The sequence below is a fragment of the Nannobrachium achirus genome, assembly GCF_963921795.1.
Source record: "Nannobrachium achirus genome assembly, chromosome: 12".
In the NCBI taxonomy this organism is placed as follows: Eukaryota; Metazoa; Chordata; class Actinopteri; order Myctophiformes; family Myctophidae; genus Nannobrachium; species Nannobrachium achirus.
This window is the reverse complement of record NC_137832.1, coordinates 14,567,730-14,582,876: the sequence shown is the minus strand read 5'-3', so window position 1 is coordinate 14,582,876 and position 15,147 is coordinate 14,567,730. Positions and strand designations below refer to the sequence as shown.

Genomic DNA, 15,147 nt, shown 5'->3' with positions numbered 1-15,147 from the left:
CAGTGGAGGAGATACAACAATGACACGAGGGGGAGATGCTGTCCCTGAGTGTGTGTGTGGGTGTGTGTGTGTGTGTGTGTGTGTGTGTGTGTGTGTGTGTTTATCTGTCTGTTTGCATAATCTGCACCTGTGTCTGAGTCTGTCTGTCTGTCTGAGTCAGTGTGAAGCCTGATTTTTACATCATCGCACAGTGATGTCATGTGCTGAAATGACGAGATCTATAAGCTCACCTCCATGACGACACAGTTGTGAGCTTGTAGATCGGCTATGTTAGGCTCGCGCCGCCGCAGAATAAATTAAGCATTAGCGTGTCTTTACGTCATTCAGACAGACAGACAGGCCATCAATCAGACAAACAGACAGGTCATCAATCAGACCGACAGGTCAGATGGTCTCCACATAGTTGCTAGGGAACAGACCCTGGCGGCCATCTTTGCTGCATCCTCTCCACCAGGCTTTATCGATGGTTTCCACGGCGATGATGATGTCACCGGGCTCAAAGCTGATCTCTGATTCGTCCTCTGTGTGGGGGAGGAAGAGGGGGAGGAGGATAATGAGGACCACGCCCACTACATGACCTCATGTACATACATGCTGCTGTTGACCTTATTCACACCGCGGCCATCTTGGATCACATGACCACATGGGGTGGCAACGCAGCCAATCAGAAACTGTTGGGTAAGGCAAGACTTACCCAAAGCTTCTGATTGGCTGTGTTTGACACCCCGTGTGGTCATGTGATCCAAGATGGCCGCAGTGTGAATATGGTCAATGTAGACATACCTTATGTCTAACCTCATGTACATATGATATGTGGACGTTAAATGACATCTCACCTGCCTGGTAGTCGTACAACGCACGGACACACAACTGTCTGTCAGCTACAACCTGACAGAGAGAGAGAGAGAGAGAGAGAGAGAGAGAGAGAGTAAACACCTAATGGATTGCATTTTTATAGCGCGTTTTGAAGTGCTCAAAGCGCTTTACAATGGTCCATTCATTCATACATTGGGAAGTGAAGCGGCGAACATTCAATGCCAGCGTCCTCACTTCCCACATTCACACACCAATGGTGGCAGGCTAGGACAGGAGAAGCCGGGATTTGAACCGCCGACTCATAGATCATTGGCCAACTAAAAGGAAATCCTAGTAAGCGTTTCAGCTTATTTACACAGGAAACCTTTATGTAATATATAACTTATCTTATAACCAGATAAAACATATAACAGCTATATTTTTGGAGGCGCTCTGTGATTTAATAGGAATCAAATTAGCATGCACTCCAGTGGAAAATCCAACATGGCCGTTCTCAATGAAAGCCAGAGAGGGGGAGGTTGACTGACAGGCGGGCCGGCCCATGGGGAGACAGGGCCGCCCGCCTTGCATCATTCCAAAGCCCTGGCCAATGGGGTGGCTCCCGAATCAGACCCTGAATGAGACTTCTGACTGAGAAGCTTTTTCCAGGAGGCTCTACCTCCTGAGCCAAAGCCGTCCCACAACTGGGGGGTCGCAACCCATAACTGGGTCACTGCAAGGGGTCTTGACCCCTGACAGATACAGTATGTGTGTTTGGCCGTACCTGCTGTCCGTTCTCTGAGATGTGGGGTTCTTGTGGGTTCTCCTCCATGCTCCCATGGTTCCATGGTTCCTCTGGGTTCTCCTCCAAGTTCCCGTGCAGGTCGTAACTGGTCAGCTCCGGAGAACTGGGATCGGTGTCAGATGGACTGACGGAGCGCTCTGGACCAAAGCACACGTATGAACAATTTAACATCTCTACATTCACACACACACACACACACACACACACACACACACACACACACACACACACACACACACACACACACACACACACACACACACAGGCCTGGAACTGGCTTGAAACAGTGGTGCATCAGGGTACAATACACAGAGCTGCTGGTTTTAACAAAACCATTGTTAATACAGCTTTCTTTGAGATTTACATTAGACTGAAGCCAACAGACCAGTAAAACCTTTCAAAACGAATCGGCGTATTTAATGTGATTTCACAACCATTGGGAAGGAACCGAGGGAACTGTTAGCAATGCTAGCAAAAAAAACAACTGGGAAACAGTGTTCTATACGATCTGAGAGAGGCAATAAGAATAGAATTATTTATAATGGTTGTTCATAAACTAACTAGAGAACAAACCTGTGCCGTTCAAATCCTCCACTTCCTCTCCGTTTGCAACGCCATTGGTTGACGGGATCACAGCCTCCTCTCGGATTTGCTGGAAAATCACTTCTGCGTCTGAAACAGCCACTTGATTGGTCAGAACCCTAGTCTCACTTTATTTACTGCATATCTACTTTGCGACAATATTTAATGGTAGGGTAAAGGATTTCACTTAAAGAGGCGGTGCCATAGTTTTGTACTTTTTCTAGTTTTCATGTGTCTAGGAGGTTGACAGTACTTCATTAGACCCCCTGGTGTGGTTGATATGAGCAATTATGTATTGCCTTTCAATTTGGGTTTTAGCTGTAGGCTGCCACCTTGTGGGGTCAAACGTGCCGGTCCAAAAACACAGATACTTATTACATCACAGAATCAACCCCTCCCCTAATTACCACTCACCCAACATACGTGGGTGTGGCTAACTTCAGCTGGGTCACCACCCACCATGACGCATACCAATGAACCAAGTGTACAGAACTCTTTCTGTACACTTTTTGGGAAAAAATATTCCTCCTAGTATAATCATAATAGTAGATAATCATGTTTTATAGGGGGGGGAAATCATGGCACCCCATCTTTAAGTTTCAGTTTCAGTTTTCATGTAGGTGACAGGCCTTCCTCCAATCATGATCAAGTGGGGGTGGGCCTTGGTGAACGTAAGGCCCGCCCCCACTCGACCATGATTGGAGGAAGGCACCACTCTATCCTGATAGGAGGAAAACCTGATACCCAACAGTTTCGGTGGAGCAACTGAAACTGCTCTTTTCTCCTCATAGGAGATAAGGCTGAAGTCCAAACATGGACCAAACACTCTATAGTAACTAGTACTATCAGAACATAGACCCATTTTGTTATTATTTGTATTAAACAAAATAACTTACCCTACCTTTAATCGCAAACATACATTTTAAATCGTGACGGGCCTACCTAGATTACGGATGGCCTCGCCTCCACCTATTCATTTCAATGGAAGGTGCTCACCCAGTGCATGCTCCCACATACAGTAAGTAACCCTAACAGCGGCCATATTGGAAAGAAATTGGACCCCTTCCTTACTTCCATCACAGGTCTTAACAATGATACTAATTCAGAAAGGCTCTGTTTCTATTTTGGTCAAACAGAGTCAGGGTGCTGATGTTGTGCATGTCGGCTCACTGGAAACACTCTGCTACACAAGAGGGTCTCAAAGTATCCTTGAGAGAGTTCCACGTGGCCCATTATGGGTCTGTAACTCTGAGAGTGTACAAATTGGACCCTTGCAGGGTCCATTTGTACAAAAAAACAATGGCCATAAAAAAATACATTTTAATACTACTATACTAGTCATTAAGCTACTAACAGCTGAAATCAATAATGGCTATATCAGTATTCTGGTATTAACCTGCGGGCCGCATTAAGTGAAGGTGGGGGCCACATGTTGCCCATGTATGGATTGGGGCATCTTTCCCGTGGCTAATTCACCTGTGACAGCTGACTCCTCCCCTTCCTCTGACAGCTCGGCGCTGACTGGCTCGGCAAGGGCCTGGCTGTGATCCGATTGGTCCTCCGCCGGTCCGTCATCAGCCTGCTCCTCCAACTCAGTGGTCTCAGGTTCTGTTTCCTGTGTAGACTCCGCCCCTTCATCGTCCTCTTCTTCTGCCTCGGCTGTCTGTGGCGTCTCCATTACAACGGGGCTGGATCAGGGTTAAAATAGTTAAAGGAGCACTTCACCCCTTTTCAACAAATCTTCATTTGCTCCTCACTGTATCTTGGAGGCGGGCTGTGTGGACAGTTCAGAAACACGACTATGTGTATACCGGTATTTATGTATTGTCTTGTCTTGAATGTTTGAATTAACCCGAGCAAAACGATTTCCCCTTGTGGATAATAAAGACATCTGATCTAATCTACCAGTGACATCATTGATGGGCAGGTTTGCTCATTTCAAACAATATTTCAAACTGTATTATTTACTTATAAAAATTCAAAACAATAAAAACCTTGGGCTGGACTGTGGTTCTGTGCTGGCCTTGTGTTCTTCCTCCGTTTTCACTTCCTGCTTATTCACTTCCTCCTCATGCTCTTCTTCCTGATTCACTTCCTCCTTATGCTCTTCTTCTTCTTCCTCCTCCTCTTCCTCCTCTTCCACCAGAACAGCCTGGACTCTGTAAGCTACTTCTGACAACAGCTCTGAGGAGAGAGAGAGAGAGAGAGAGAGAGAGAGAGAGAGAGAGAGAGATAGAGAGAGAGAGAAAGAGAGAAAGACAGAGAGAGAGAGAGAGAGAGAGAGAGAGAGAGAGAGAGAGAGAGAGAGAGTACAGTAGGCCTATATTATACAGTAGAGTGCGTGCGTGTGTGCGCTAGGGCATTCACCAAATATTCGGATATTCGAATATTCAAATATCAAAGTCACTATTCAACGTTGTTCACCGAAGTCGAATATTCGTTTTTTTAATATATATTGTTTTCTCTTTAAAAATATATATAGTTTATAAAGCTCGGCTAGATAGGAAGTCATAAGAATGAGTTGTCAATGCCCCTGGTGGATGAATTTGTTAATGCTCTATAGGGGTTCTCAAACCTTTTTAGGCCGTGACTCCCAAAATAAACATATTTGAACTGGGGACCCCCATTCTGACAAGCACTTGGAATTGTAGGTATTACATTTAATGTGACTCGGTTCCGCAGATAAATATTGTGAAAATAGCCGATCTACATGCTCACAACGCCTGTAGATCTGCTATTTTCACAATATTCGCCTCTTGCTTACTTAATTTTTGACAGTTTGGCCAGTCCTGTCGAATATTCGAATACTTTGAGCTCGAATAATTTGAATACTAAAAATCACACAGTCACTCAAATCTTTCCTACACAAACTAGACTGCTCCCGAGTCCCGTTCAACCACAGCAGGGCCCCCCTTTCCGGGAGGGGGGACAACAGTACCCTTTGCTGCTGTATGTATGTATGTATGTACGTATGTACGTATGTGTACGTACTGTATGTACGTATGTACTGTACGTATATGTACAGTATGTATGTATGTATGTATGTATGTACATACAGTATGTATGTACAGTATGTACATCATCTACAGTGTCCGTTTGTGTTTCTTCCCACCTGTGTTCAACGAGGGGCTTTGAGGCAGAGGGGCGGCGGGGGTCTCCAGCAGAGCCTGGGGAGGGGCGTCCGGGGGCGAGGGGGTCAGGATGTGCGCTGGGGGGGCCCACGGGGCCTCTGGCTCCAGGCTCTCCGAGGCCCCGGGGCCCAGGAGACCCCCGGGGGCCTCCAGGGAGGCCAGGAGAGTGGGAGAGGCCGGGGGGGCCGAGGGCTGGGTGGGAGTGCGTGGTCTGGGAACCAGGGGGGTCTCCTGAGCCCGGGGTCCGACCGGCGGTAGGCTGGGCAGCGCTGAGGGGGGAAAGGCTGGGTTATTAAAGGACAACTTTGTTTTTATAACAAGGGTTCATATTTTAGATCACACATGGGCAACTAGCGGCCCGGGGGCCACATGCGGCCCCCACCTTCATTTAATGCGGCCCGCAGGTTAATACCAGAATACTGATATATTATTGATTTCAGCTGTTACAATTCCAAACATGACCCGCTTTAATTCCGCCAGTCTATATTAGTAGCTTAATGACTAGTATAGTAGTATTAAAATGTATTTATTTATGTCCAATGTATTTGTATTTAGGTTCATAAAGTTAACATAAGTATATAACTAAATGCGTTTGTCCATGTCCATTAAATCAAAATGTTACATTTCAGTATTCCAATTAAAAAAATTACAAAACAATAATTCAGGATTCCAATTCAAAAGAAGCAAAAATAATATAATATAATATAATATTTTTTGCTTCTTTTGTATGAGATACTAGAATGACAAAGTAGGACGTAGCAATATGCAATGTGGCCCTCTGGAGTGAAGGTGGAAATATAGTGGCCCTCGCCATCAACAAAGTTGCCCACCCCTGTTTTAGATGAAATCAAAATCCTTAAAATCGATAAAATGATAGAAATTAGTAAATAAAAACATTTTAACAAAATGTTTTCTTTTCTCTAATTACATTCTACAATATGAACCCTTGTTGTAAAAAAAGGAGCTAAAACTAACTGAAACCATAGAGAAACTGTCCTTATAGTTTTAGTCTCTGTCAATATTTCATACATAAATAATTTAGCTAGTGCCAGTTATAAGCCCTGTTGTCAAGAATTTTGCAAAGAAACGGTAGAATTGTAACCAAGACGTTAACGTTCTACTCGTCATCAACATTTACACAGAAATGTGTGACTCTAGCGCGTACAGTTGCATGGTTGATGACTTGATGTTGCATAGACATTGGTGTACAGGGCTTTTGGTGTGACACGTGGGTTACTTTTCTTTTTTATCTTTTTTATCGGTCACCATTAACCAATTTCTTATCGGTTAAACTGTAACGGTTAACCGTTGGCCATCCCTAGTAGAGATATTGACCAACTCCATATATGGAGATCTAGGTGATGATCCAGTCGTCTCCATATATGGATATCCAGGTGATGATAGTCAGCAGTCTTGATTTGCATATGGTGCATCCATATATGGGCATTGCCAAATATGGGCATTGCCAAATATGGGCTTAATATTGATTACATCACATCAGGGATCTCCATATAGCTATAGACGTTGAGGCGTTACAGACTGACTGACGGACAGGATCTGCCAGGTTTCATAGTAAACTGCGACCTACGTTCGCAATGCTGGTCCCTGATTGGGCTACTGGCTTAAACACACAGGGCTGGCTGCTAGCTAGCTAGCTACCTACCTACCTACCTACCTACCTTACCTAAACACACAGGGCTACCTAGTACTACCTACCTACCTATCTACTAGGGGTGTAACGATATAGTAACTGTATCGAAATATAATTTTTAACTTAAAAAATCGAAGTATATCGAAATGAAAACAGCTAAAATCGAATCGTATTGTTTTATTTTGTATCGTATGGAATCGGCAGTGCAAAGAATCGATTGTATCGATACTACCTACTTGTGCATTGTATTTAGCATTTTTACGAAGAAAAAATGAAAAGGAGGGGTTTAATTACTTTTACTTTCCATATAGCTACACTGGTCTATCAATAAATGTGTGTAATCTCTGTGTTCATGTCAAGGTGCAGGTTTGTCAATATACAATGTCCAGGTATTTGCCAGGTAATCACTGTATTTACTTATTTATATCCATAATAATACATTAAAAACCTGCACTATCCACACCTTTCACACAGATTTAATTTCTTTGCTAAATAGTTACTATATCGATTTTAAATCATTGAAACGAATCGAATCGTATCGTATCGCCATGAATGAAACAATATCGTCCATGTATCGTATCATCAACCATGTATCGTGATATGTATCAAATTTCTATTAAAATGTATCGTTACACCCCTACTACCTACCTACCTTCCTAAATACCTACCTACCTACATGTACTAAATGTATTACTTGTGCGCTCTGCTGGCGCAAAACGTAACTTGCCTAACCCGCTTTAACCAACAAATAAAGTGAAAATGTAAAACTACGAGATACAACTAAAAAATAATAACAAGTAAAAAGTAACAACCTTGGGTTGGAGCGGTGGAGCGCAGGGGCGACGCGGGGGCTGCTGCTCCCCCCCGGGGGGCCCAGGGGGGCGTCTGGGACAGGGACGGCGGTGAGGGGAGGAAGGTGGGGCTGGTGAGGGAGGGGGAGGGGAGGAAGGTGGGGCTGGTGAGGGAGGGGGAGGGGAGGAAGGTGGGGCTGGTGGGAGGAGACGCGGCGCCGGCGGCGGGGTGGAAGAAGGGGGAGGGGGAGGTGCGGGAGGAGAAGGGGCTGCGAGGGGAGGGCGAGGAGGGGGCCTCGGGCTCAGAAGATCTGGCGAAGATGAAGGCCGTGTCGGTCAGGCTGCGCTGGTACCTCCTGAACGGAGCTTTACCTGGACGGGAGCAGAGGAGAGAAGAGTCACCATCAGGGGCGTCACAATGGGTGGGAGGGGAGTGGGACTGAGTTACTAGGGCCCAAGGTGGAGGGGCCTTCATTATTTTATACTTTAGTTATCGAAAAATAGCTGCGAGCTTGTTTAGGCGAACATTTGTCACTAAAATGTTTGAGCACCACTGGCATAGAAACATAGGTTTTTCTAAAAACCTTAGAAGGATTTGAAATATTCAAAGACTTGCACAAATCTTCAAGATTTTTCAAAAATAGCAGATCTACAAGCTCGCACTCGGTGCACACACACACACTATATATTTACATCACTTGTGGGAACATTACATAGTCTTCCATTCATTTTCCTGGGTAAGTCCTGTGGCCTTACCCTAACCTCTATCCCTAAACCTAACCCCTAACCCTAACCTGGGACCTACTATTTTGTCCCCACACTGTCAGAGGTCCCCTGCAGGTGACTGTGTGAACATGCGTTTACACACACACACACACACACACACACACACACACACACACACACACACACACACACACACACACACACACACACACACACACACACACACACAGTGTGTACCTGCACGTTGAGAGCCAGGGCTGGTGGGACTCAGAGAATTAGAACTCAGTTGTCTGAAGAACTCTCTGGGGTTGATGGAGCGCTGAGACACCAGCACCGCTGCCTCCTGCAGGGCACACAGGGAATTACATGCAGAGCATGAATAACCCAGCAAGTGGAAAACTTAAAGCTATACTGTGTAAGTGGTCAGAGCTGTATAGCAAAACCGCGGTCGCGTCCGCGTCTTTTCGCCGCGGACCGGGCCTCTCACCACCGCGTCTGCCTGCAGCTCGCCGAGATCTATCTTTAGAGGGGTCCCTGGTTCCGGTGCGTTCAGGCATTCTGGAGAAACTGACTCCTTCACCCGAGTATATGCTGTTGTTATGTTGAGGGAAGCTACTTCCTGAAAATACGGCAGATACGCCTGTGATTGGCCGGTAGTGTACCATGTGTTTATGATCCGCGATATGATTGGCCAACGTATACACAACGTATACAGGTGATGCAGATGACGTCATTTTGCCGCGAAATTCTCCCCCCCTCACGGCTCATAGAAAATATATAAAGAGAAGGCTTTAGAAGCTGAAATTAACGGAGTGTGGGTTCTAAAACGTTAGCGATTTAACAGTTAGGACAATTTTAAGATGTTTTATAATAAAAGTTACATGATATAACTTTAAAGGAGCACTTCACCCATTTTCAACCCATCTCCGTAACATGAAGAAGCTCATGCTACTGCTAATGCTCATCGTCATTTGTCACCATTTCTGTCTACTCACTCAGAGGAGGGCTGTGGACAGTTCAAAACCCGCCTACCACAACTTTTTTCCTAGCCTCCACATTATGATGTTACATCATTTCTCGTTACTTTCTCCTCATTGGCTGGGTCTTTAGCCAATGAGGGAGCAGCGTTCTCAGTGACATTACCACCCCAGCAAAGCTAGTAGTCCACATGGTGCGAGCTGGTATAAAAGTGCAATTTCTTGTTGCCAGACCCATGAAATGGGTAGGCCTACATAAGCAAATGTCTGTCGGTCCGGGTTTTCTATATAAAGGGTATATATGATGATGACATGATGATGACATGCCTACAAAAGGCATGATGTCATAAATGATGATGACAGACAGGGGGTCTGGCACAACCAGGTTGACCTGGTCTAGTTTTAATCTTGTGTTTGTAAATGACCAAATCGGCCTTCTGATGATGTCACAGGTAGGCAGGTTTCTGAACTAGTGGCTGAACTGAGCATTAGTGGTCCTTTAAGTAACAGTGTCAAATCAATTTGATACATTAAAACTATTCTAATTAACTTAAAGGGGAGAACCAACCATTTTCAACATTGAACTGTATGTCATTAATATACCTTTACGTTGTTATGTGGAAATAAGAAAAAAAAATAGTTCAATGTTAAACATGGGTGGTTCTCCCCTTTTACTACATTGTGGCAATATGATATTCGTGTAAAAATCTATTTCCATAAAGAAAAATACTGTCAATGTTTTAACATAGAATTAGCTGGCTGCATGTTTCCAGCTTGTTGCCTGTTCTTTGTTCTTTTTTGCACTCTTTTGATTATAATTAGTAGTTGTTTATTTATTTATTTTTGCTTTTTTTGCATGCATGCAGGTGTGTGTGTGTGTGTGTGTGTGTGTGTGTGTGTGTGTGTGTGTGTGTGTGTGTGTGTGTGTGTGTGTGTGTGTGTGTGTGTGTGTGTGTGTGTGCGCGCGTGTGTGTGCGTGCGTGTGTGTGTGTGACTTACAGCAGCTTTCTCGATAGATTCGCTGCGTTGGAGACGAGATCGCATTTCTTCTACATGTTCCTTCTGCTGGACTTCCTGTCAATGAAGATATGATAGAGTATGTTAGTTAACCCATTAAGACTAGGAAAGCCTATGTTCTTATACAGGGGTCTTCAACGTTTTCAGGCCAAGGACCCCTTAGTTGAGAGAGAGATGAAGCAGGGACCCCCACAACCTTCTCATAGATTCCATATAGTTTCATCGTTTGACAGCAGAATCATCAGTGTATTTTGGATTCATGTCAATTTGTGTTCTAAGATCTTTAACCACTTGAACCGTCAATACTTAGCAAACTTGACCTTTCACTCTCTGCCCTTTTCCCCCTCTACACCAAACATCTTTGCCAAAAATAGCCCATCTACAAGCTCACAACGCCTTGCAGCGTGAGGCGCTGTGAGCTTGTAGATCCGCTATTTTTGGCTAAGGTTCTCAGAATATGGACGCTAGGGTTCAAGTAGTTAATATAGAAAAGGAGGAAAAAACCTTCTATCACAAAAAAGATTTGGAGGACCCCCTGTAGTAACTCTGAGAACTCCCTAGGGGTCCCAGACCCCTGTTGAAGACCCCTGTCTTATACCCTTCAATCCTTTTTGGTCAAGATGCAAGGACCCTCAAATTGAGAATGTTATGTTTAAAAAAAAAATCATGGCAGGAAGTGATGCGCTGCGAGCTTGTAGATCTGCTATTTTTGAATAGCTAACGCTAGATCTAAAATGACACAGATGCTTTCCCGGTTTGAACGGGTCAAGTCGTTAAATGTGTGTGTGTGTTTTACAAATACTGAACCAATGCAAATAATTAACACTTGGGATGCCATTATTGTTGAAATTATTTGGATACAGAGTGCCGCCATTCACTTCGCTTTATTTTGAAGAGCCCTGGAAGCCACAATCGTGTCCATGTTGTGGAAATTCACTAAATCCGGATGTAGACTGTGGTGTTTACTTCACACGGAAATGAAAAATCCTAACCGCGGCCAACCGTCGCGGCCCAGTGTCGGCGATCAAAGCGTTTTTGGAAGTACATTCCGAGATAAAGCAGTTTCTTTGCAGCAGCAATGACTAGGAGCCTATGGAGATGATATGCTTCCTGATGATGGCAGCCGAGTTGCATCATGGGATATGAAGTTTTTTCGCTCACCAGCGGCCTGTTTACCTGGTAACCAGGTAACACGTCCCTGGACATGATAACGGGGCCGTGGCGTCGACACCGTCATAATTCGTATCACTTTCCTGAATGGAATTGGCATCGGAAGTGTTGACAAGAGTTTCTTTTTTTACATTTCATGTATAGGAACAGTTTTGGACATAAAAGGTTTCTAAGTGACAGAGGACAATAAGCATGTTGTTTCTCTCACCCATCTTGACTTCTCCTTTCTGCGTAGCTCCTCCTCTTCCTCTGCCTGTTTCCTTCTGCGACAGGAATACAAATATTATCATCATCATCATCATCATTACTTTCTGTAACGGGCCTGTTGTCACCACCAAGATACCCATGTACTAGGGCATTCACGAATAGTGATTTTTAGTATTCTAATTATTCGACCTCAAAGTATTCGACAGGACTGGCCAAACTGTCAAATATTAAGCAAGAGGCGAACATTGTTGCGAGGCGTTGTGAGCATGTAGATCTGCTATTTTCACAATATTTGTCTGTGGAACCGAGTCACTTTAAATGTAATAGCTACAATTCCAAGTGCTTGTCAGGGTGGGGGTCCCCAGTTCATATATGTTTATTTTGGGGGTCACGGCCTAAAAAAGTTTTGAGAACCCGTGGTATAGAGCATTAACAAATTCATCCACCAGGGCCATTGACAACTCATTCTTATGACTTCCTATCTAGCCAAGCTATAAACTATAAAACAATAAAAAAATAAAAATAAGCGAATATTCAACTTCGGTGAACAACGTCGAATAGTGACTTTGATATTCGAATATTCGGATATTTGGTGAATGCCCTACCATGTACCTGACGAAATACTTCAAGGACGTCAAGGATGTCCACAATTACAACACCAGAGACAGCTCCACAAATCACGTTCAACCCAGATTTGACTCTAAAAAAAGGCACAAATTCGTTCTCCAGCTATACCACCAACATGTGGAACGCCCTACGGCAGGCCCTAAAGGAGTGTAAACCCCTAACCTCCTTCAAAATCGGTCTGAAAAGTCACCTTACAGACGGCTGCCACTCGAAACTTGTAACAGACTAAGCCTATACTCATATTAACACTAAACAAGGCTCTAATTCGTTCTCCTGCTATACCACCAACATGTGGAACGCCCTTCAGCAAGCCTTAAAGGAGGGCAAATCCCTAGCCTCCTTCAAAATTGGTATGAAAAGTCACCTTCAGGCGGCTGCTACTCGTGACTTGTAAATAGACTAAGCCTCCATGCCCCCCCCCCCCCCCCCCTTTCTGCTTTTGTAATTGATGTTGTGCTTTTTTCTGCTATTGAAATTGATGTCATCCTAGATAAAGTACTATGTTCTATCCGTCTGTCTTTCAATGTTATATGAGTTACATAAAGTGTGGTTCCTGTGTAAATAAGCCGTAAGGCTTTCTAGGATATCCTTTTAGTTGACCTTGTACCAGTGATTTGTGCTGTCATGAAACTGTACCTTTTTCTATTGCAAACTGCTAATAAATTCTTCAATAAAAATACAAATAAAAATTCTTCACTGTAAATATCTTCCTTTCTTTTTATGTTTTAAAGTACTCTGTTCTATCCTTCTAGGATCTCCTTTTAGTTGACCTTGTCCCAGTGATTTGTACTGTCATTAAACTGTACTTTTTCCTGTGCCAAACTTCTAATCTACTGCATAGTACTGTGTTCTATTTGTCTGTCATTCAATGTTATATGAGATACTTCAATGGTTTCCAGTGGAAATAAGCTTAGTCTTTTCATGGATCTCCTTTTAGTAGACCTTGTACCAGTGAACTGTACCGTCATGAAACTGTACCTTTTTCTATGCAAACTTCTAATAAAGTCTTCAATCAATCAATCAATCAATCAATACTTCAATCAATCAATCAAAACAGGGAGAAAAGCATTATTCGTCTGAACAGCAGTGCATTAAAGTGTCCACTTGGGTGCACCACTGTCACACTTGAGGACAGGAATTCTTTCAAAACCAGCCTAAAACAATGCCTGTGAACATAGTTTAACTCCTTGATAGTAGAAATAGATATTTAACCACTTGAACCGTCAATACTTATAAAACTTGACCTTTCACTCTGCTCTTTTTCCCCTCTACACAAGAACTGCCGGAAATAGCCGATCTACAAGCACACAATGCCTCGCAGCGCGAGGCTTTGTAAGCTTGTAGATCTGCTATTTTTGGCTAAAGTTCTCTGAATATGGACGCTTGGCTTCAAGTGGTTAATATAGAAAAGGAGAAAAAAGTTTCTACCACACAAAGATTTGGAGGACCCCCTGTAGTAACTCAGAGGACCCCCTAGGGGTCGCGGCCCCCCTGTTGAAGACCCCTGTGTTAGATGAATTGTGTAAAAAGAACCACAAACAAGGCCCTGGGGGTTATCCTTCTGGCATAGCCTTTGACGACTCCAGAATGTGTCCTCATTATATTGAGTCACTGAGGAATCAGGATTACATTGGTATGTTTTCAACAGAGATGTTATTACACTTTGTTGGTGTTTCAAGCCAACGCATTCCCTTTCTTCTCCACTGCTTTTCCTTTACTCTGTTGTTGACAAATGTATTGCTGCTTAACTTTGGCTACTTGTGTAAGGTGTAAATTATTCTTTTTAATCATCTGCTTTCATCGAATCACACCTCATGGTTTCCCATCTTGATTCTAATTCTATCATTTTTATCCCACGATTTTGTAACCCATTTTTCACCCGGTGCCAATTGCCTAAGCTGTAATCCTGGGCTCTGCTCTCCCTCTGCATGCCAACCTGGGGAGAGCCCCGAACTGAGCCTCATGCTTCCTTCAGTGCATGAGGGAGAACGTGTTAAGCCTGCCGAGAATAAAGCAGACGAAGAAAAAGGAGGGCGGGACCTACAGTATTTTCTACAGTCTATATGAGCTCAGTTTTAACATCAATTATGAAATAAATGGCACCATATTTTCACAAAACGCATATCATGGTGATTGAAAGGAGACTTTTTAAAAAACTTTTTTAAGGTGACAGTACTCATTTAAGGTAAGAAATTCTAATGTAAAGTTTGGGAAAATGAATGGGGTCCAATGGAGAACATATCCTTTTGGTACTAGCCAGGGGGGAAAACAGCGACACTAGCGGCCAATCGTAGAAACCTTTAGTTCAGAGTTTGTTTCATGTTAAATCTGGATAACTGGCCCCCTGCTTGTACCGTACAGCAAGGGTCTTCAACAGGGGGTCCGGGACCCCTAGGGGGTCCTCAGAGTTACTACAGGGGGTTCTCCAAATCTTTGAGTGATAGAACTTTTAACCACACGAACACCAGTGTCCATATTCTGAGAACTTTAGCCAAAAATAGCAGATCTGCAAGCTCACAACGCCTCGCGCTGCGAGATTGACAGATTGACATGAATCCAAAATATACTGATGATTGTGCTGTCAAACAATGAAACTATATGAAATCTATGAGAAGGTTGTGGGGGTCCCTGCTTCATCTCTCTCTCAACTAAGGGGTCCTTAGTTGAC

At 43.8% G+C, this 15,147-nt stretch overlaps 1 protein-coding gene across 1 annotated transcript in view; it reads right to left on the bottom strand.

The window, feature by feature from the left end:
• Positions 1–384: 384 nt before the first annotated feature.
• Positions 385–15,147, bottom strand: part of LOC308295415 (uncharacterized protein) — a gene marked incomplete at its 3' end in the record, with an annotated part of 80,319 nt that continues 65,556 nt past the window's right edge. Inside the window, 12 exon segments of the mRNA XM_080738470.1 lie at positions 385–521; positions 837–888; positions 1,580–1,737; positions 2,174–2,272; positions 3,659–3,870; positions 4,177–4,366; positions 5,295–5,616; positions 7,777–7,950; positions 7,952–8,127; positions 8,719–8,824; positions 10,458–10,532; positions 11,854–11,908. Coding sequence (XP_080594596.1) covers positions 385–521; positions 837–888; positions 1,580–1,737; positions 2,174–2,272; positions 3,659–3,870; positions 4,177–4,366; positions 5,295–5,616; positions 7,777–7,950; positions 7,952–8,127; positions 8,719–8,824; positions 10,458–10,532; positions 11,854–11,908 — 1,756 coding nt within the window.